The following is a 21,678-nucleotide window of genomic DNA, read 5'->3' as shown; positions in this document are numbered from 1 at the left end:
TCCCCAGAAGGAAGCTGAGGAGAGACCTGATAGAGGTTTATAAATTTATGAGAGGCATGCACAGGGTAGATTGTCAAAATATATTCCCCAGGGGAGGAAATTCAAATACAAGAGAGCATGCATTTAAGGTGTGGGGGGTGGGGGCGGAGGAGTAGAGCTTAAAGATGATTTGAAGGGCAAGTTTTTTTTATACAAAGAGTGGTATGTGTCTGGAATGGGTTACTAGGGGTAACATTGATGCAGGCAGTTTGGTGGAGCTTAAGACCCTTTAGATAGATACAGGAGTACAAAGGGAATGGGGGGATATGGATGATACGCAGGAAGATGACACTTGGTATGAATCAGTATCAAGATTGGCAAGGGCTGAAACACCTCCCCAATGCTGTACTATTCTGCTCTATGTTCTTAAGGGTGTTTCCATCTCTTCAGTTTTGAGCCAGAGTGGATAAATTAGCAGTCATTTCCAAATTTCTTGTAGAAGAACCACACCATCATTATCCAGTGAATGCAGATTTAGCTCATGTACTACTTATTGCCTAATGCATGGATTTTTGGTAAGACTCTGCTGAATCTCTTTTGACTCCTTCATAGTCTTTTTTCCAATGGGATTCCTCAGAAGTGCACACTGTATTCTGGATGTGATTTAACTTGCATTTTATATAGTGTTCACTAGCGCTTCCCTTCCCCTGACGTTCGAGCTCACTAGTTCAAACATTTCTTTGGATTTCGACTTTTGTAATTGTACCTGACTGCTACATATTTGAATAATTATCAACATAGAAGAATGCTGCTTGTACATTCTCCATGTGCTGTTTTCGGAAGAACACTAAACCTTGTTTATCGGGAAACAATTAGCTTAAAGAAAGCAGACATTGTTCCATCGATGGATGTTGTGGTTCTAGATGTGCATGCCTACAGTTTCAGAGAAAATCTACTTATGACTGGGGCATGTTAATGTAGCGAACGAGGAAATGTTGCACGATGACAAAAACATTCTGCTGTCACTATAAACGTTTTAGGACAGTTTAACTGTAGACAGAGTGAAATGACAAACTTTCACCTTAATGAAGCCACCAGGAAATGAGAAATGAAGTGGGAGTTTGAATAGATTTATTGAACTTAAAAGCAGCCACCCAAAGAGACAAACAGCATTACTTCTCAAATGGGTAATTACTTATTGGTATCTTTAATGATGTAATTGTTCAATATTTTTGAAATTGTCCAACTTTTTCCTAGGTCGAAAGAGATTTCTTTCTCCAATCTGAAGCTACCTTAAAATGTCATGCACCTGCACCAAGAACATGATTCCTTCATCTTCAATAGCTAAACTTGTTTCTTTAAATCAACAAAGGTTACATAGTTGTATTAGATTATAATCATTCGATGTTACATTGCTAAATGGGAGAAACAGTCAGCTTCTGACTTTTCAAAGTTCAAAGTAAGTTTATTATCAAAGTGCATACATATTACCATATATTAACCTGAGATTCATCTATATAGGCATGATCAGTAGATACAAAGAAATACAATAGAATCAGTGAAAAACTCTATGCAAAGGTTGACAAAAAACAATGTGCAAAAGAAGATAATCTGTGCAGATACAAAAAGAATGTAATAATAATAATAATAACTAAGTAATAAATAATATTGAGACCATGAGCTGTAGAGTCCTTGAAAGTGAGTCCATGGGTTTTCAGTAGTTATCCTGTGTGTAGAGAAATAACTCCCTAAGACTGAAATTTTGTCAATTTGACTGCAGTGAAAAGTTGTTTTAAAGTTTTGGCACACTGTAGGTATTTTCTCTGGAATTGTTAATAGAAGTTAAAGTCACTATGTCTCTATAAAGCAAACAAGATTTCTTGAGTACATACTCACTTTACATTAGTAATTCAACCCAGCAATAGCTTATCAGTCACCATCTATTCTGCTTCCACTAACACTATAATGAAATAAAACCTTCCAGTTCTAAAAATATCTCCTGATGTCAATCTACTATTGTGACGGTCATTATTTATGTTATCCCTGGAGCAGGATGTATGGGAAGTAATGAAAACAAAACTGTGTTCAGGGATTATTAATGTAGAATCCAGGACAGTGTTTCTCTTGGCTGCAGTGGCCACTGTCCTGAAAATAAAAGGGGTTGGCCCTTCTAGCCAGAGAGGGAAAGAACTTTTTTCACTCAGAGATTAGTGAGTCTATGAAATTTCAAGAAGGATTGTTGGTGCTCAGTCACTGGGTATTAACAACACACTCATGGAAGTTCTCATGATGTTTGACAAGATTGTTCAGTAACTGAATAAGGAATAATCTGATTTAATTTATTTTCTTTTTCTTTTTTTAATAGGTAGAGGAGAAAAGGTAAGATTTTTTTCAAAACATCTTTAAATCAGGAAAATTAGATATTATTACAAGAATGGGCATGCAGCTGTTTTATTGCTCTTGATTAAAGTGATAGGAAATTAAATTTGTCCTGGATAACAAACAATAAGCTTCAGAAGGTGTTTTGGCAATCCAGTCAATGTCCTGCAAATGGTTGGGGGGGGGGGGGGGGTATAAGAAACAGCTATGATGCAACACCAACTACTGACATAAAGTTGACAGCACCCAAAACTAATTTCATCTCTTTGTATTCTGCTTTTCATTCTTATATTACTTCTAATGAAAAGAATGTAAATTTTCTAGTTTTCAGTGAGGCAAAAGATCCCCCTGAAAACATAATGCCTTGTTGTTTGAGGCATAGTTAAGTTTTGAACACAGTATGCAAAGTTGAAGCTGAGCAGCTCTAGAGATGCAGCTTTATTAGCCTCTCGCTAACAGCCACTAGACTCAGCGGTGAGAAAACCGCCTTCTCCAGACTCCATATGTCCAGGGTCAATATGACCTAGGTCCCACCAAACTCGGGAATCTCACTCACCCGAGCCCCAATCTGTTTGAATACTATGTAATTTCTTGCCCCTGTGCAACTTACTGTCTTATTATGTAACGTGCTGTCGGCAAGAACTAACAGACCATACACTGCATACAGTTACAAAGAAAGTATATCTACAAATGTCAGCTTTATTAAACAGTTAGTAGGAAAAAGAAAAGGAAAAAATAAAAAGGGCCCATTACAATTAACCCAGTCCAAATGTGCACATAAGTTGGAGCTCATCTTGAAATTGTCTTTAACTTGCACGCTGGCCCTATGGTCTGTGTGAAAGCACACGCCACCATGCGAAATTCACCTCGAAAAATGGACTCCCCCACGGGAGTATTGGTCCTTCATCCTTGAAACCATTTATCTACACCAAACACCTTGTGCAAATGGGACAGCTTCCTCAGGCATCTTCCCTCCTGACCTCTCTCCAACTCCTGCCACAAAGGTCTTGACCCACACCAGTGTCCGTCGTAAAACTTCTCCACTCAGCGTTCTCTACCAATTCCACAATCCTGACTGGCTGACACAACATTAAGTTGAACAAGATAGCTCAAATTCAAACATACTAAAAGCAGAACAGACTGCTCTTACAGAACTGCTAAAATAAAATACCTACAGCATAGCAGTAAAAGTCTTAACCATGCGTTACACACTGTTATGAATAAACAAGCTGTGAAATAATTCAGTGGGTTAAGCTGCAGAGTTGCGAGGAAGCACCTTAGGACTGAAAATAGAGAGGCAAGATAACCGGGGAAAGGAAGTGGAAGTGAGACGACTGGTGGAGTGAGGAGGGGTGTCAAACAGGCAGAAGGTGCCAGGTAGGGAAGGGGAGTGGCACTAGAATTGGAATAGTTAGATAGTTGGAGGCAGGGAGAAAAAGAGAGAAAATGAAACACCAGATTGAACAAAGTGGGGAGAGGTGAATGTAAAAATGCAAGACAGCAAGTGGAGGGAGATGATCTGGAACAGAAATCGAAGGAAGAGGTGAACTGCAGTTGGAATCAGATGAGAAGAAATGGTGGGAAATGTCTTGAATAAAGTGGGCAGATAGAGCTGGAAGGAAGAAGGAGACAAAGATGGGTGAAGTGTGGTTTGGCAGGAAGATCAGAAGAAGAAAACGGGGAAGGGGGAAGGGGGAAGGGAAAAAACTGAAAAAAATTCTTTCTCTTTTTGCCTTCCTCCATCTATCCTTCACCCTCTATCTTCCAACTCAATCTCCTTCCCTCCCCTACCTGGCACCACCTGCCTGTCATCTTTCCCCCTTCCTCAGTCCACCAATCAGCTTGGCATTGTTTCTTGCCATTCCTCTTCCCCTTTCTAGACTGGCCATCTCACCTCTCCACTCTCAGTCCTGGTGAAGGTTTCAACCTGAAACGTTGATTATTTATTTCCTCCCACCAATGCTGCCTGACCCATTCCTGCATGTTGTTGGTAGCTCCAGATTCCAGCATCTACAGTCTCTTGTGTCTACACTGTTTTCAACATCTATTCAAATGGATCGCGTAGAGACTGTCATGAAAAAGTATGAGATAGATAGTTGTTGAAGAAAACTACTCTCATTGTATTCTCATTACATGCAAATTAAAAATATTTGGAAATTTAGAAAAAACAAAGTTCAAATGATTAGAAGGTTCATAGCCCTACTTGTAAATATTTATAAGTACAGGGTCACATTCAGCATTGTTCATGTATCAGGATCATTATAGGATGATACAAAGAAAGCATAGATGGTTCCAGCTATATAGAAAGAGTAAACTTTTCAAGCGCTCAGAAGTTTTCTGATGTATCTCTAAACTGATGTCTCTGTCTCTTACAGGGCCAGAAAGGTGAACCTGGCGAAGTCCGCAGAGTAAGTAATTTTATGTAGTCTGTTTGCACGCTCACCTGCGTTTAAGTTTTTTGCAATGACCATTTGTGATCTATTGGTAACTACACTGTTCCAACATTGGCCATTGAAAAGCTTGTATTTTATGTAAATAAAACTGAAAGTTTAAATAATTTTAAAGAAAGATGAAGATAGTCCTCATTGCATGACTAAAATGATAGTATTATCTGTTGTCAATTTATTCAATTGATGTCTTCTTTTGATCTCCTTCCCCAGGTGGTTGGAATACGAGGACAAACAGGCCCAGCAGTAAGTGGTATCTTTATTATTCAGTGTTATGTTTTTACATTACATATATGAAAATTCATTTCCTTTCAGGAATGAAATGAAATTACTTAAGGGCTGTGATGGTATCACATTCTCCTCACCAAATGCAAATCTAATGAAAACAGCGTAGGTGGAGAAATTAGTTCACATTGTTCTGAATACAGTCTCGGGTGAACAAGCTCTTTATTAACACTGTTCTTTGCGGAAGTACGATTTTAAAGGAACCTCTATGAGAAAAAGTTTGAAGCAAATTCATGACTATGTAATTGTTATTTTTTGAGGAAGTTCCACAAATTTAGCTGGCTTAGCCAAAAATAAACCTTGCCAATTGACGCATTTTGGAAGTTACAAATTATTGGACAACAAATTTTTTCGGAAGTGTTGCTTACTTAGAATTTCTTTTTTGTTTATGATAGAGCACTTGAAGCTGAACACAAATACAATTTCAGATTACTTGTATAACGTAGGAATTTGAAGAAACAAGAAATTAACTTTTATTGGATATAACTTGTTTAATTGCATAATGGTGCTGATGCTTTGCAATAGTCCAACTATGCTAAAAATGTTTTGTTGGTTATCATTTGTACTTGGAGTCTGAGATTTATTGCTTAAGTGCCTGAAAATAATAATGATAATCAGCCAGTATTGATGGATTCCAGTTGCTCTGATACTGTTTATCCATGACTGCAAATGTCCTGGTGAAATCTTTCACCAGGCTCATCTCTGACAGCACCAAATTTGAAGGGAAGTAGTCTTAATGGGAATGCCATGGGAAAATGAATCTTTAGTGACATGTTGAATTCCATGGTTTTGTTTGTTTGAAGCATGTTGTCAACCAGCTGCAAATAGTTTGGTGCTCTGTAGTTGCCAATAAAATGTTCAACAACATCTTCAAATGCCTTCCTTGTGATTTTCTCCAGCCCCACTAGAAGTTCTTCAAGTTGCCTGTCATTGATGACCTGTTTGGTTTATGGATCAACAAAAATGCCATCCTTAATCTTGGCTTCAGTTATGAATTGAAATAACCAAGATTGGCAATCTCAAAAAGATGGTGCATGGTAGGGACATTTCATTGTGATTTTCATGATCAGCAGCCTAAGATCCAGAAGGTACACCTTTGTTGTTCAATGTAATTTGAAACAAACTTAATTACACTGAATTAGTAAGGATTATTTTTAATCATCTTTACTGATTTGAAAATAGGTTACATACAGTTTGGGAATGATTTACAATAAAAACATATAAAGTTTTTGAAAAAAACTGTTTTCATCTGTATTATTAAAGCACTGTCAAGATTCTTAAATTCACTCCTGATTATGAATAAACTCTCCTCGGGCTTCCAGCTGGGTACAGGTATCAATTTTAACCAACGTTTCGATGACAAAGTCCTCCATCTTGTCTAGTCCGGTGGGAAATGTATCCCTGTCCTCCATTCCTCCTGATTGGTTAGTCCTCAACCAATCAGGGTTCTGCGGTCCCACCTTGTTTACAATTGAATTCCAGTTCATAATTAGAGTGAGACTTTTATCTTTGTTAAAGTTCTTATTCTCCAGTTTTATTTGAATGGCTTCCTTCATGAGGCAGTCCCAAAAGACACTGGTGTGGCACAGTAGTTTTGTGCAGTCGAAGTCAATCCCATAGCCATTGTAAATGCAATGTTCTGCTACTGTTGATTTCTCCAGATAACCTAAGTGGATACACCTCCTGTGCACCTTGATGTGGGTTTCCAATGTGCATCCTGTCTGTCCAATATACACTGCTCCGCATTCACAGGGAATTCTGTGAATGCCAGTTCTACTGAGTCCCAGGTTATCTTTGACCCGCATAAGCAGGGATTTGAGCTTTCTTATGGATTTGTGTATGGTACTAAACTGGTATTTCTTTGGGATCCTGGTGACCTTCCCAGAAATTGTGGAAATATAAGGAAGATATGAGGTAGTGACAGGTTCCTGCTTGCGAATAGGAATCTGAACAAAGATGAAGGTCTTGCTCTCAGTAAGAACTAGAATTTGATTATAAACAAGGTAACACAGTGGAAACCTGACTGGTTGATGATGAACCAATCAGGAGGGATGGAGGATGGAGGTATAAATACCACCGGACTTGACATGCCTAGGCATCATCCCTGATGAAGATGGCATCGAAACGTCAGTCAACATCAATACCTGCATCCAGCTGGAAGACCGAGAAGAGTTTATTCGTCACATATGCCGGGAAAGCCTAAAAAGAACAAACCTTTCTTGATTACTTAATTGTCACCAATTATATTCTTTTGCACTGGCCAATTGTGGTGGTAGATGGGATTTTTTAAGCATTTAAATCTTAAACAAGTACAAACACCAGTGCAATTTGTGCACAGATTGGTATTGAGTCTGTGCAAGATTTTATACATGATCTCTATACTATGTATAAATTCCTATCACTTTAGCCAGATGTGTCTCACTGAAATAAAAAGGCAAAGCTTTACTATTCTAAACACCCACATTATTTCTTTAGAGGCAGACTAAGGCTACGTTTACACTGGACCGGATAAATCTGTAACCAAAGTTTTTTCTCTTTGTTTTTACTCTTCGTCCACACTAAAACGACGTTTATGTCCTCTGAAACTGGAGCTTTTCAGAAATGCTTTCCTTTGTCTTTCTAAATCTTTTTATTAATATTAGTAATATGGACAGAATACAGATGATATATTGATAAAGAAATTACCAACATACACATTCCATTACATATGAAAAAAAAACATACATAATAGTTACAATATAAATGAGTTTACCAAGACATAAGCCATAAGATATATGTATGGACATAGTAAATCTAAATATTTCATAATGTATAATATAAAAAAAACAGAAAAAAGAAAGAAAAAAAAAACAAAAAAAAAATTTATATAATGCAAAACTAACTAATCTAATCTAATAACTATAACTAATAAGTAATATAAAAGAAAGAAAAACAAACAAAAGAGAAGGAGAAAAAAAAATGTGGGCTGTTTATAATATCTCACAAAAATAAGTATTCATCAATGCCGTCACTTCCGGTCCTCTCAAAATACATAAGCTAAAAGCTGGGAAATCAAATGTACTTGGCACAGGGTCATATTACATCATATGAAAATGTTGAATAAATGGTCTCCATAACTTTTCAAATTTAATAGAAGTCTCAAAAGTACCACTTCTAATTTTTTCTAAAAATGCTTTCCAGGGTGGGTATTTTTTAAAATGCTGCTCGGGCAGATCAGTGTGGATGGGGTAACCGGAGAAATCTGAAAACGCTGTCAGACGGCAGCGCGCTATTTCATTGTTTTCTTGAACACAACCTAACAATTTCAGAACAGACAGCAATGAAACTGACACCAGAAGAGTTAGAAATGTACTCACCAAACCCTTTGACCCATAACTTACTGAATAAGTAAGTATACTCACTTTGCCCTGTTTTCTGTCCTTGCTCGTATGAAGGTGGTTTACCTATTTATGCAAGTACTTCTCTGACAATAGATGTGTAACAGCCTAATGTAACATTGTATGGAAATACAAGATAACACTGATGCAGACATGTTTTATACACTTAACAAGGGGCTTTATTATTGCAACAGTTAGTCAGTTTTTCAATGTTTGTCGTCAGCCGGGTCAATCTGTCCGTGAACTCCCTGTCGGTTGCCACCATACGCTCCAGTATTTGTTTTTTTAACTTTTAAGTTCTCCTGCGCAAGAGCCAACAGCTGTCCATAGTTTTAAGTTTTCTAGTCTGTAACTACACAAACATGCACTTTTACGGCGAGATTTGACACCAAACATGTCGTTTGTTTTCGGTAGATGTATCCTGCGCATACCCAGTAGGAGGAGATTCGCCGAAATCTCCATTTCAATGTGGATAGAAATATTTTCAAAAACGCGTAGTGTGGATATTTTTATGCGAAATCGGCGTTTTCAACATTATCCGGTCTAGTGTGGATGTAGCCTAAATATCGTTGGATACTGGAGATAAGCAACATATTCTACCTTTTTTCTGCCTCTTATCTATTAAATTACACAAAGACGTTGCTTTGTGCAATCATAACAATCTCTGTTGATGGCTTGGTGGTGAGATCACTGTATGTGTGATGCCAGAATATGGGTTAGTGATTTGGAAGCATGAGTTTTACTTGGAATTTAAACACATTGAATTAACTAATCTTGGAACTAAAAAGCTGGTATATGTCATGGTGTCCCTGAAGCTAACAAGGATTTCTGATTGTAAAGCAACGTTTTATTCATTGCAGTCTTTTCAGGAAGGAAATCTATTAATCTCCCCCAGTTTATACGTGACTCGGGATCTGTGGCAATGCCACTAAAACTGTCCCCTGAAAAATCTTAACAGATGAGATTGGCTTCTGAAAGGCATTAAATACAAGGGTAATAATAGATGGGGAAAAAATCAATGCTGTGCTAAGCAGATCGACCCAAGAAAAAGCAAAGGACAGCACAATATGCAAATATGTTTAAAATAGGCCGGGGGATGGATGTTGTAGATTATGATTAGTTTCACTGTAGCGCCTATATGACACTACAAGTATCAGAAGCTGTCCACAAGCCTTCCCTGACTGTTCTAGAAATGGCCACCCATTTGGAACATTTGGGAAGTTATATTGAAGTTGAATAAGATGGTGAAGCTTAATAAGGAGAACTGGGTTCACTTCTGGTCACCATGTTCTGGTTATAGGAAAGATATCAATAAGATTGAAAGAGTACAGAGAAAATTTTCAAGGATATTGCTGGGACTTGAGGACCTGAAATGTGTGGAAAGGGAAAATAGATTTGGACTTTATAAAATCTCTCATTCTCCTACATTCTGTGGAGGTATACAAAATTAGGAGGGATATAGATAGGGTAAATGCCTGCAGGCTTTTCCCACTGAGGGTGGGTGAGGCTAGAACTAGAGTTCATCAGTTAAGGGTGAAAGGTGACCCGGTAGCTCCTTAAACTTATGCACAGGAAATTACATTATACAATCTTGAAATGTTTAAGGGGAGCCTGAGGGGGTTGACTTCACTCAGAGGGTGGAGAGTGTGTGGAACAAGCTGCCAGCAGAATTGGTGGATGTGGGTTCAATGTGGGTGTAAACTTAAGACTTTCAGTTTTGGAGGATGTGGTCACAATGGTTGAATAGATGTTGATAATGTTATATTCTGTTTAAAAGACCTGAATGACTTTTGATTATAAACAACCACACTCACGCTTTCCTACTGCCTCGGCTGAGTCTGGTTTAGATCAAGTGATTGTTTCATTTGCACTGATTAGTTAACAACTCTATTTATCATTTCAATAGCAGCTGCTAACATGGTAGAAGATGCACTTAAATGACCTTATCCTTGATGCTTATTTATCCAGCAATTCATGTCTATTAATCCTAATTAAAAATTTGTACTTCACCAATGAAAACATTTATTTTTGCAGGGTGCACCAGGGTCTCAAGGACGAAGGGGAATGGAAGGCCCAAAGGGACCAACAGTGAGTAATGACTTACACAACCTGACCACAGGGTTCAGACTTTGTTATGCAAAAGGCATTATTTTGAGGTACTGGTAAAGTTGACTTCATATTTGGTAAGGTATTATGAAATTACATTATTTAATTACCCTAATGTTGTGACCATATGATGAGAAAAAGTTAAAAAGAAACAGATTTAAACTAACACACACAAAAAAAATGCTGGTGGAATGCAATAGGCCAGGTAGCATCTATAGGAAAAAGTGCAATTGACGTTTCAGGCTGAGACCCTTCGTCAGGACTAACTGAAATTTGAGATAGTATGAGATTTGAAAGTGGGAAGGGAAGGGGAAGATCCAAAATGATAGCAGAAGACAGGAGGGGGAGGGATGAAGCTATGAGAACGGGTCTGGGTCAAAGTGTGGTTGAAAAGTTGAAGGGCTGAAGAAATTACAGATGGGGAGCAGTGAGAAAGGGTTTCACTAAACTCCCGTCGAAGAGAAGATTCCGTCAGCATTTTTTTGTGTGTGTTGCTTGAATTTCCAGCATCTGCAGATTTTCTCATGTTTGCAGATTTAAGTTAATATAGCAATATTATCGACAAATAAACTAAAGCTATCTGAATTACATGTGACCTTATTAAAGCAAGATTGAGAAAAGAAAACATAAGCAATGAAATAAATCTTCTGCCAAGGTCTCATGGATATTAGTGGATGTGCCCAGAAATGGGCAATTTCTTGGAGGAGAAGATACTTTTGCACATGGTAGGCACCAGCTGTGGAACAGTTGCTCTGTGTATTTATATTTTCTCAAGTCCAATATGACAGCACAAATTTCCACAAGTTTCCCAGCTCTCAGACTGGGATATCCATCCTCTGAGCCCATGACATATTAATCTGGCATCAACACAACAGGCTCATCCAGATGAGTAGGTGTTATGAGTTGCTGGGAGTAGAATAAGAAATGACTTTTATTTAAATTAAGTATGTTAGTTTCAACTTCTTTCACTGTAGATAAGTTTACTCTTCTAACTTTTAATTATTTTTGAATGATTTTAACTTTCAGTTCAAAGGGTAGGTTTGGCAGCCTGTCATCAGGCTATAGGGGCAGAATTAGCCATTTAACCCATGGTGAGTCTGCCTCACCATTCCATCATAGCTGATTTATTATCCCCCTCAATTCCATTCTCCTGCCTGTTACTTGTAAACTTTGAGGCACTTATTGATTAAGAACCTCTGCTTTAAATATACCCAGTGACTTGGCCTCCACAGCCGTAATGAATTCCATAGATTCACCACCCACTGGCTAAAAAAAACTTCTCATCTCTGTTCTAAAGGAATTATTCTAAAGCTGTGCCCTCTGATCCTAGACTCCCCGTTAAAGGAAATATCCTCTACACATCCACTCTATCTAGGCCTTTCAATATTCAATGTGTCACAGTAAAATCCCCTGCCCACCTCATTCTTCTAGACACCAGTGAGTACAGGCGAGGAGCCATCATATGCGCCTCATATGTTAACTCTTTCATTCCTGGAACCATTCTTGCGAACCTCCTCTGGTCTCTCTCCAATGCCAGCATGGCCTGGCCAAAACTGTTCACAATACTGCGAATGCAGACTGACCAATACCTTATAAAGCCTCTCCATTAAGTACTTGCTTTTATTATCTAGTCCTCAGGAATGGATGGTAAAATTGTATTTGCCTTCCTTAGTACCAACACCTGGAAGTTATACTTTAGGGAGTCATGCAGTAGGGCTCCCAAGTCTCTTTGCACTCTGATTGCTCCCCTTTTAAAGAAAGTCTACCCCTTTATTCCTTCTACCAAAGTGCATAACATGACATATCCATACACTGTAAAGAGATATTCCAGATGTATAGGATTCTATCAGCTGCCAAAACCTTTTTGAGAGCTCAGCCTGTCTATGTATTGAGAGACAGCCTCCCAGTACAAAATGGTGCCCTGAGGTATGTTGGTGGAAACCACATAGTGCTGGTTACTAATGGCCTTTGATATCAGGCAACAGATAAATCCCCCCCCCCTCCCGTTATCAAACTGGAATGAAAGCTGACTATAAAGTGAAATACTGCTGCCTTAAATAGTTGTACTTAAAAGTGAGGAAAGATTATTTCAAGTGTCCAGTGAACCAAATGGTGCTGCGCCGACGATAAGAAGTAATACAAAAATTATCTTGAACCAGAAAGCAAAATATTGGGTGGCATAATGCTATTATTGTACCAGTGACCTGGGTTTAATTCCGTCACTGTCTTTAAGGAGTTTGTCCAGTCTCTCTGTGACTGTGTGGATTACCTCCAGAGGCTCTGGTTTCTTCCCACATTCCAAAGATGTATGGATTAGCAGGTTAATTGGTCTCAACCAAGGATGTAACTGGTCACTACAAGTTTGTTTGGCTGGAAGGGCCTGTTATTGTGCCGTATCTCTTTTTTAAAAAAAAAAGTATTTCTGAAGTGAAGTTATGCTTGAACAATACTAAATATAATCAATAAGTAACAGGAGATAGGCATGTGTCATGCAGAAGATATAATGTATTTGAATATTTCAAAAGGATTTTAATAACATATAAAGGAAAGCAGGTGTGCAGGTGAAAACAAAATGAATATTGCTTTATTTCTGCTCTGACCCCAACAAGACGAAGAAATATTTAGCTCATCTTAACCACCAATATTTTTGTGCCTAAGTTTGGCCTTGTTGCTTTTAGTTTCAATAACTTATGAATTCTTGATGGTCATTTTTGCTTCTTTAGGTCGAACAAGGTATTAATGCCTAGAAGTACTCAGGTTTTTTTTAAAACCATGAACATTAAATATATTAGACTAATGTGTGCAAGTCACCAAACATAAGGAAGGTGTAATGCACTAATGAAATTTTATAATAAAAAAAACTGCAGTTGCTGTAAATCTGAAATTAAAATTAGAAAATCTCAAAAACACTCAGCAGATCAGGCAAAGCAAAACAAAGTTAATGTTTCAGGTTAAAAATTCAATAATTTAACAAACGGTGTTTGACCTGAAATTTTTAAGTTTCTCTTTCTATAGATGATATCTGACTACATTGAGTGTTTCCATCACAAAGTACAAATAAGTTAGTCCACTTTAGTGCAATGTACAAATTCTTCTTTCATAAGAGGTTTGTAACACTTGCTGTTCTATTTGTAAGAGCTTTACTTTCATAGAGACAATTAATTTGCCAATGGAGCCAATTAGAAGATGGGAGATATCTGGCTTAGAAATGTATTTCTATTTTAATTTATTCAATGTCTAGCATTCACTTTGAGAGGACTGGAATATAAGAGCAAACGTGTAATGCTGAAGCTTTAAAAGGCACTGTTCAGACAACACTTGGAGTATTGTGAGGAGTTTTGGGACCCTTTCTTATCTAAGAAAGGATGTGCTGGCATTGGAAAGGGTCTAGAGGAAATTGACTCGGATGATTCCAGGAATGGAAGTGTTAATATACAGGGAGTGTTTACCTCTGGATTGTACTCGCTGGAGATTACAAAAATTGGTGTGGTGGGTGTGGATTTCATTCAAACCTGTCAAATATTGAAAGATAGAGTGGATGCGGAGAGGATGTTTCTTCTAGTAGGGGAGTCTAGCACCAAAGGGCACAGCCTCAGAATAGAAGGATGTCACTTTAGAATAGAGATGAGGATTTTTTTTTAGCCAGAAGGTGGTGAATCAGTGAATTTTTAAAAAATTGAGATAGTGTGGGATAGGCCCTCCAGGTGTTTTGAGCCACGCTGCCCTGCAACTCCTGATTCAATCCCAGCCTAATCACAGGACAATTTACAATGACCAATTACCCTATCATCTGGTGGGTCTTTGGACTGGGGTGGTGGGGGGAACCAGAGATCCTGGAGCAAACTCACATGGTCATAGGGAGAATGTACAAAAACTGAGCCTGGGTCACCTGTATTGTAAAGAGTTGTGCTAACCGCTATACTACCATTCCGCCCATTGCCACAGAAGGCTGTGCAGGTCAAGTCACTGGGTATATTTAAAGCGGAGGTTGATAGGTTCTTGATAAGAAAGGGCTTCAAAGGTTACAGGCAAAAGGAATATTGATGAAGGAAGAGCAGTAGATGCAGTGTATATGGATTTGAGCAAGGCATTTCATAAGGTACCCCATGCAAGGCTTATTGAGAAAGTAAAGAGGCATGGGATCCAAGGGGACCTTGTTTTGTGGATCCAGAACTGGCTTGCCCACAGAAGGCAAAGAGTGGTTGTAGACGGGTCATATTCTGCATGGAGGTCGGTCACCAGTGGTGTGCCTCAGGGATCTGTTCTGGGACCCTTACTCTTCATGATCTTTATAAATGACCTGGATGAGGAAGTGGAGGGATAGGTTAGTAAGTTTGCTGATGGCACAAAGGTTGGTGGTGTTGTGGATAGTGTGGAGGGTTGTCAGGAGTTACAGTGGGACATTGATAGGATGCAAAACTGGGCTGAGAAATGGCAGATGGAGTTCAACCCAGATAAGTGTGAGATGGTTCATTTTGGTAGGTCAAATGTGATGGCAGAATATAGCATTAATGGTAAGACTCTTGACAGTGTGGAGGATCAGAGGGATCTTGAGGTCTGAGTCCATAGGATGCTCAAAACAGCTGCGCAGGTTGACTCTGTGATTAAGAAGGCATACAGTGCATGGGCCTTCATCAATCGTGGGATTAAGTTTAAGAGCTGAGAGGTAATGTTGCCGTTATATAGGATCCTGGTCAGACCCCATTTGGAGTACTGTGCTCAGTTCTGGTTGCCTCACTACCAGAAGGATGTGGAAACCATAGAAAGGGTGCAGAGGAGATTTACAAGGATGTTTCCTGGATTGGGGAGCATGCCTTATGAGAATAGGTTGAGTGAACTCAGCCTTTTCTCCTTGGAGCGAAGGAGGATGAGAGGTGACCTGATAGAGGTGTATAAGATGATGAGAGGCATTGATCATGTAAATAGTCAGAGGCTCTTTCCCAGGGGTGAAATGGCTAACATGAGAGGGAACAGGCTTCAGGTGGCGGGGTGTAGGTACAGAGGAGATGTTGGGGTTTAGTTTTTTTACGTAGAGAATGGTGAGTGCGTGGAATGGGCTGCCGGCAAAGGTGGTGGAGGCGGATATGATAGGGTCTTTTGCGAGACTTTTGGATAGGTATATGGAACTTAGAAAAATAGAGGGCTAAGGGTAAGCCTGGTAATTTCAAAGGTAGGGACATGTTCAGCACAACTTTGTGGTCTGAAGGGCCTGTATTGTGCTGTAGGATTTCTATGAATGGGATTGGGAGAGAGAGTAAACCAGCAGGAATGGCGGAGTAGACTCGGTCAGCCGAATGGTTTATTTCTGCTCTGGTCTTGTGGTCTAATGTTAAGCAGAAAGAGTTATAATCGTTAGCAATGTTCATTTGTGCTGCTTCATAGATATAAAGCTAACTTGTAGACGGTGATACAAAGAGAGCTTGAAGATTAACTCGAGCATTGTACCTTTTCCTGGACTTGAATTTAATTCTTGGTTTATAGGGTGTGCGCGGCCCACCTGGATCTGACGGTGTACCTGGAATTCCCGGAGTACCTGGTCCTCCTGGTCCAACTGGACATCCCTCTCATCCTGGCTTTCAAAACGTAAGTACTTCAAAGCCTGACATGTTTAACAGATCCTCAGAGAAAGAAAAACAGTTCACTTTGAACTCACTAATAATCACAGCTTTCAACTTTAATTACTGGGCAATAAATATAATCTTTGTCATCTTTCATTGGCTTTGGTAATTCCAAATTTGTCTGATCCATTTCCAACAATTTAGAATTAACAAGATTAAGCAACAGACAGCTTGGTCCCTTGATCTAACTTGAAACTTTTCCCTTTTTACTTCACCTTCTGCACCATTTTCATACCAGGTTTACAATTTATTACAAGGAAATGCACTTAGAAAAATACAGCAGCTGTATGGATCTACATTGAAAGGCACAAGTATTTAGTTATTCCATTTGGAGGTGTACCTGTGATTGGAAAACATTAAAAGCAATCTTAATGGCAATGAATCTGCTAACCTGAAAAAAAGAACTAAATTTTGAGTTTATGTGAACTCTTATTCATAGACATACAGTAAGACTGTTGTCCTTTAATTGTTTGATGCAGCATTGGTTCACTATGCATCCAACTTGAAATATTTAAAAGGAACAATATTTATATGTTCTGAATTTTTTTAAGAATCATCTACCAAATAAACATTTTTGCCTTTACATTTTCTTTTCAGGTTGGAATAGATCATCAAGACAAATTTATTTTTTTAAAAGAAAGCCAATAACATTATTTCCTTCCAATTTATTAATCCTTCTCTTAGTCATGTAATAACTTGAAATGAGGCTGCGGCATTGCAAGCTTGATTTTCAGGCTAACCGTTACTAAATGAATGTTTGTTGTGTGCACACAATGCAGAACACTGACAAGTTAAACAGGACCACACAGAACAACACAGCATGCTATTGGTGAAAATTAAAACTACCTCCAATATTATGGAGTATGTACCTTATTACTGAACTTACTATTGATGAAGCAAGAGTTAGAGTCTCCTTAAGCATTTTTATTCCTCTTGCCAAAATAATTTAATAGATTTAATTTTAAGCTCATTAAATCTAGGTGACAACACAACACCACAAAACCATTAAGGATAGTCTGCGGCATTTACTTCCTCAAAAGTGACTTCATCTGAGTTTATTTATCCAGCATTCTCTGAGTATATTTTATAATTCTCTGTTGCCCAGCTACATTTTCCTTTTGTTCACTTGTAGGATGAGAGTAACTGCTTTGATTCTTCTCACACAGCAACTTGCTTCTCAAATGGCTGGCGATAATGAAAAGGCAGGTCTTCGTGGCCAAGTAGGAATGGTGCCAGGAGTTTCAGTAAGTCAGCTTCTAAGAGCCTCTGGAAGTGTGTTCAATATGGCTTGGTTATTGTAAAGAATGCATTATATCTGTTTCCAGAGAACAGATAAACTTCAGTAAATCAGAAATAATGACGTTTAAAATAGAACCATTTCCAAAGTATGTATATGTTAACATAAATTACCCTGAGATTAATTTTCTTGCAGCCATTTACAAAAAAGTACAATAAACTTCATGAAAAACTATACTTAAAGACTGACAAACAACCAATGTTCAATCTTTTCTTATAACTTGGGCCCTCCAGTCCCAGCAATATCCTTGTAAACTTTCTCCGAGCTCTTTCTACCTTGTTTACATCTTTCCTGTACGTAGGTGACCAAAACTGCACAGGTGCTCCAAAACAGGACTGACCAATGTCTGACCAACTTTAACATAATATCTCATTGCCTGTACTCAATACTTTGATTTATGAAGGCCAATGTGCCCAAGATTTATTTATGACTCTATCCACCTGTGGCACCTCTTTCAATGAATTATGGACCTGTATTCCCAGATTCCTTTGTTCTACCACACTCCTCAGTGCCCTACCGTTCACTGTGCAAGACTTACCCTGATGGGTCCTACCAAAATGTAGCACTTAGCAATTGATCTGCATTAAATTCCATCTGCTATTTTTCAATCCATTTTCCAAGGTGGTCCAGATCTCACTACAAGCCATCATATTCTTCCTCACTGTCCACCAATCATGGTGTCATCTGCAAATTTGCTGATCTGGTTTACCAGATTATCATTGATATAAACGATGATGTACCTTGCACCAATCCCAATGGTATTCCACTAGTCCCAGGCCTCCAGTCTGTGAGACGGCCATCTATGACCTCACTTTGTTTCTCCCAGAAAGCCAATATCTAATCCAATTTAATTCCTCATCTTGAGTGCTGAGCGACTGAACCTCCTTGACCAAACTCCTGTGCGGGACTTTGCCAAAAACCTTGCTCAAGTTCATATAGTGTCATACAGTTTCATCCACTGCCTTGCCTTCATCAACTTTCCTAGTAACTGTCACACTTGATAGGTCCTATTCTTTCACATTTTATCCTCTTGCTCTTCACATACTTGTAGACTGCCTTGGGGTTTTCCTTAATTCTGCCCGCCAAGACCTTCTCAAAGCCTCTTCTGGCTCTCCTAATTTCCTACTTAAGCTCCTTCCTAGTAGCCTTATAATCTTCTAGATCTCTAACATTACCTAGCTCTCTGAACCTTTTGTAAGCTTTTCTTTTCTTCTTTACCAGATTTATTACAGCCTTTGTACAGCATGGTTCCTGTACCCTACCATAGCTTCCCTGTCTCATTGGATCGTACCTATACAGAACTCCACACAAATATCCCCTGAATATTTGCCACATTTCTTCCATACTTTTGTCTGAGAACATCTGTTTCCAAGTTAATCCTCCAATTTTCTGCCTGATAGCCTCATAATTCCCCTTACTCCAGTTAAACGCTTTTCTAACTTGTCTGTTCTTATCTCTCTCCAATGCTATTGTAAAGGAGATAGAATTATGATCACTATCTCGAAAATGCTCTCCCACTGAGAGATCTGACACCTGACCATGTTCATTTCCCAATACTAAATCAAGTACTGCCTCTCCTCTTGTAGGCTTATCTACATACTGTGTCAAGAAACCTTCCCAAATACACCTAACAAACGCCTCCACATCTAAACACCTTGCCCTAGGGAAATGCCAGTTGATATTTAGGAAATTAAAGTCTCCCAGCACGATAACTCTATTATTATTACACCTTTCCAGTATTTGTTTCCCTATCTGCTCCTCAATATCCTTGTTACTATTGGGTGGCCTATAAAAAACACCTAGTAAAGTTATTGACCCCTTCCTGTTCCTAACCTCCACCCACAGAGACTCTGTAGACAATCCCTCCATGGCATCTACCTTTTCTGCAGATGTGACACTATCTCTGATCAACAGTGCCACGCCCCCACCTCTTTAGCCTCCCTCCCTGTCCTTTCTGAAACATTTAAAACTCGGCACTTGAAGTAACCATTCCTGTCCCTGAGCCATCCAGGTCTCTGTAATGGCTACCACATCATATCTCCAAATATTGATCCACGCTCTAAGCCCATCCGCTTTGTTCACAACACTCCTTGCATTAAAGTAGGCACATCTCAATCCTTCAGTCTGAGCAGATCTTCTCTATCACCTGCCTATCCTCCCTCTTGTGACTGTCTACAAGTTTTCTCTATTTGTGAGGAACCTCTTCTTCCCAATCTCTTCAGTTCAGTTCCCACCTCCCAACAATTCTAGTTTAAGCCTGTCTAACCTTAGCAAACCTCCCCGCCAGGATATTGGTCCCCCTGGGATTCAAGTGCAACCCGTCCTTTTTGTACAGGTCACACCCGCCCCAAATGAGGTCCCAATGATCGAGAAATCTGAATCCCTGCCCCCTGCTCCAATCCCTTAACCACATGTTTATCCTCCACCTCACCCTATTCCTACTTTCACTGTCGCGTGGCACAGGCAGTAATCCCGAGATTACTACCTTTGAGCTCCTGCTTTTCAACTTCCTTCCTAACTCCCTGTACTCTTCTTTCAGGACCTCTTCCCTTTTCCTACCTATGTCATTGGTACCAATATGTACCACAACTTCTGGCTGTTCTCCCTCCCACTGCAAGATACCTTGGACGCGATCTGAAACATCCCGGACCCTGGCACCTGGGAAGCAAACTACCATCCGAGTTTCTTTCCTGCGTCCACAGAATCGCCTGTCTGACCTTCTAACTACAGAGTCCTTTATCACTACTGCCTTCCTCTTCCTTTCCCTACCCTTCTGAGTCACAGGGCCAGACTCTCACGGCCACTGTTGATTCTCTAGATAGGCTGTTCCCCTCAACAGTACTCAAACAGGAGTACTTATTGTCAAGGTGTACAGCCACAGTGGTACTCTCTAGTACCTGACTCTTCCCTCCCCCCCCCCCCCCCCCGACTGTGACCCACTTGTCTGTCTCCCATTGCCCCGGTATTACCACCTTCCTATAACTCCTTTCTATCACTTCCAGGTGAAGGTCATCGAGCTGCATCTCGAGTTCCCTAACTTGGTCCCTCAGGAGCTGCAGCTCAACATACCTGGTGCAGATATGGTCATCTGGGAAGCTGGGAGACTCCAGGATCCCCCACATCTGACACCGAGCACAGAAAACTGGCCTCCCACATGTGCTACCTCCTTTCTGCAAATAATACAGTTAAACCTACCTCGCCTCGTCCCATTACCGCCTAAGCCCGTTCAGCCAAAGCCCTGTCACTCTGCTGCCTCTCACTCCGCTGGCACTCCGACGCTGCCCGCTGGATAGGGCGATCTTTTTAAACCTTTCACACTCTACTGGTTGATGTCATGTGCCTGCACAGTCTCGCCTCTCTTTAGCCCCGAGTAGTAAAAACAACTCCTTTTGCTCCAAAAAATCAGCCGTTCACTCGCAGCCTTCTTGCTCCTTATAACATGTAGGCAGGCAAATTTCTGACTCCTAATGCTCAACAATGGACCAGACACAACCTTGACAAAGAAGTTTAAACTTTTGTAGCTCATGACTATCAACATCCTGCAGCACAAGAAGTTTGAAACAAAGGGACACCTACCCCTCCCCAGTGTGAGGCCCATGAGAGGTATTCTCTCATATACGTAGATGAACACCTGTCAAACAATCTCTCTTACTCTTCACCGTCATCATCTTCCTGAATGAAGGATCCAGTTCTCAGGTACTTGAAATGAAGATGGAATAACGGTACATGAAAGGATCTAGCATAGAGTGTGAATAGAAAATTCTGAATGTGGGATTTTACAACTTTAGGGGGAAGGATGAGTTGAACTTCGTTCAAGTTTTTGACATTCACCTGTACACATGTAGACTGTTAAATGAAATGATGTTTCTCTGGACCAAACACCACTTTCTTGGCTGTGTTGCCAGTATGTGTCCATCTGCCAAGTAAACACAGATGCAAAAATACCTATTTGAGATCTCCCCCATCAGTGTTAGTGCCATGCATAGCTGACCACTCGGATCTTCAAATGGATCAATTTTGTCCCTTCCTGTCCTTTTGCTATTAATATATCTGCAGAAACTTTTGGGATTCTCCATCACCTTGTCTGCTAGAGCAAATTCATGCCTTTTTTTTTTAGCCCTCATAATTTCTGCTTAAGTGTTCTCTTGCATTTCTTTTACTCAAGTACCTCATTTGTTCCTTCCTGTCTG

The 21,678-nt window shown here is 39.6% G+C and overlaps 1 protein-coding gene across 1 annotated transcript in view; it reads left to right on the top strand.

The window, feature by feature from the left end:
* Positions 1–21,678, top strand: part of LOC132392663 (collagen alpha-2(V) chain-like) — a 255,184-nt gene that overhangs the window by 122,246 nt on the left and 111,260 nt on the right. Inside the window, exons 3-8 of the mRNA XM_059966857.1 lie at positions 2,345–2,358; positions 4,734–4,766; positions 5,019–5,051; positions 10,502–10,555; positions 16,055–16,156; positions 17,358–17,435. Coding sequence (XP_059822840.1) covers positions 2,345–2,358; positions 4,734–4,766; positions 5,019–5,051; positions 10,502–10,555; positions 16,055–16,156; positions 17,358–17,435 — 314 coding nt within the window. The remainder of the gene's footprint in view (positions 1–2,344; positions 2,359–4,733; positions 4,767–5,018; positions 5,052–10,501; positions 10,556–16,054; positions 16,157–17,357; positions 17,436–21,678) is intronic.

This window comes from Hypanus sabinus, chromosome 4 (assembly GCF_030144855.1).
Source record: "Hypanus sabinus isolate sHypSab1 chromosome 4, sHypSab1.hap1, whole genome shotgun sequence".
Lineage (NCBI taxonomy): Eukaryota > Metazoa > Chordata > Chondrichthyes > Myliobatiformes > Dasyatidae > Hypanus > Hypanus sabinus.
This window is presented reverse-complemented; position numbering and strand designations above follow the sequence as displayed.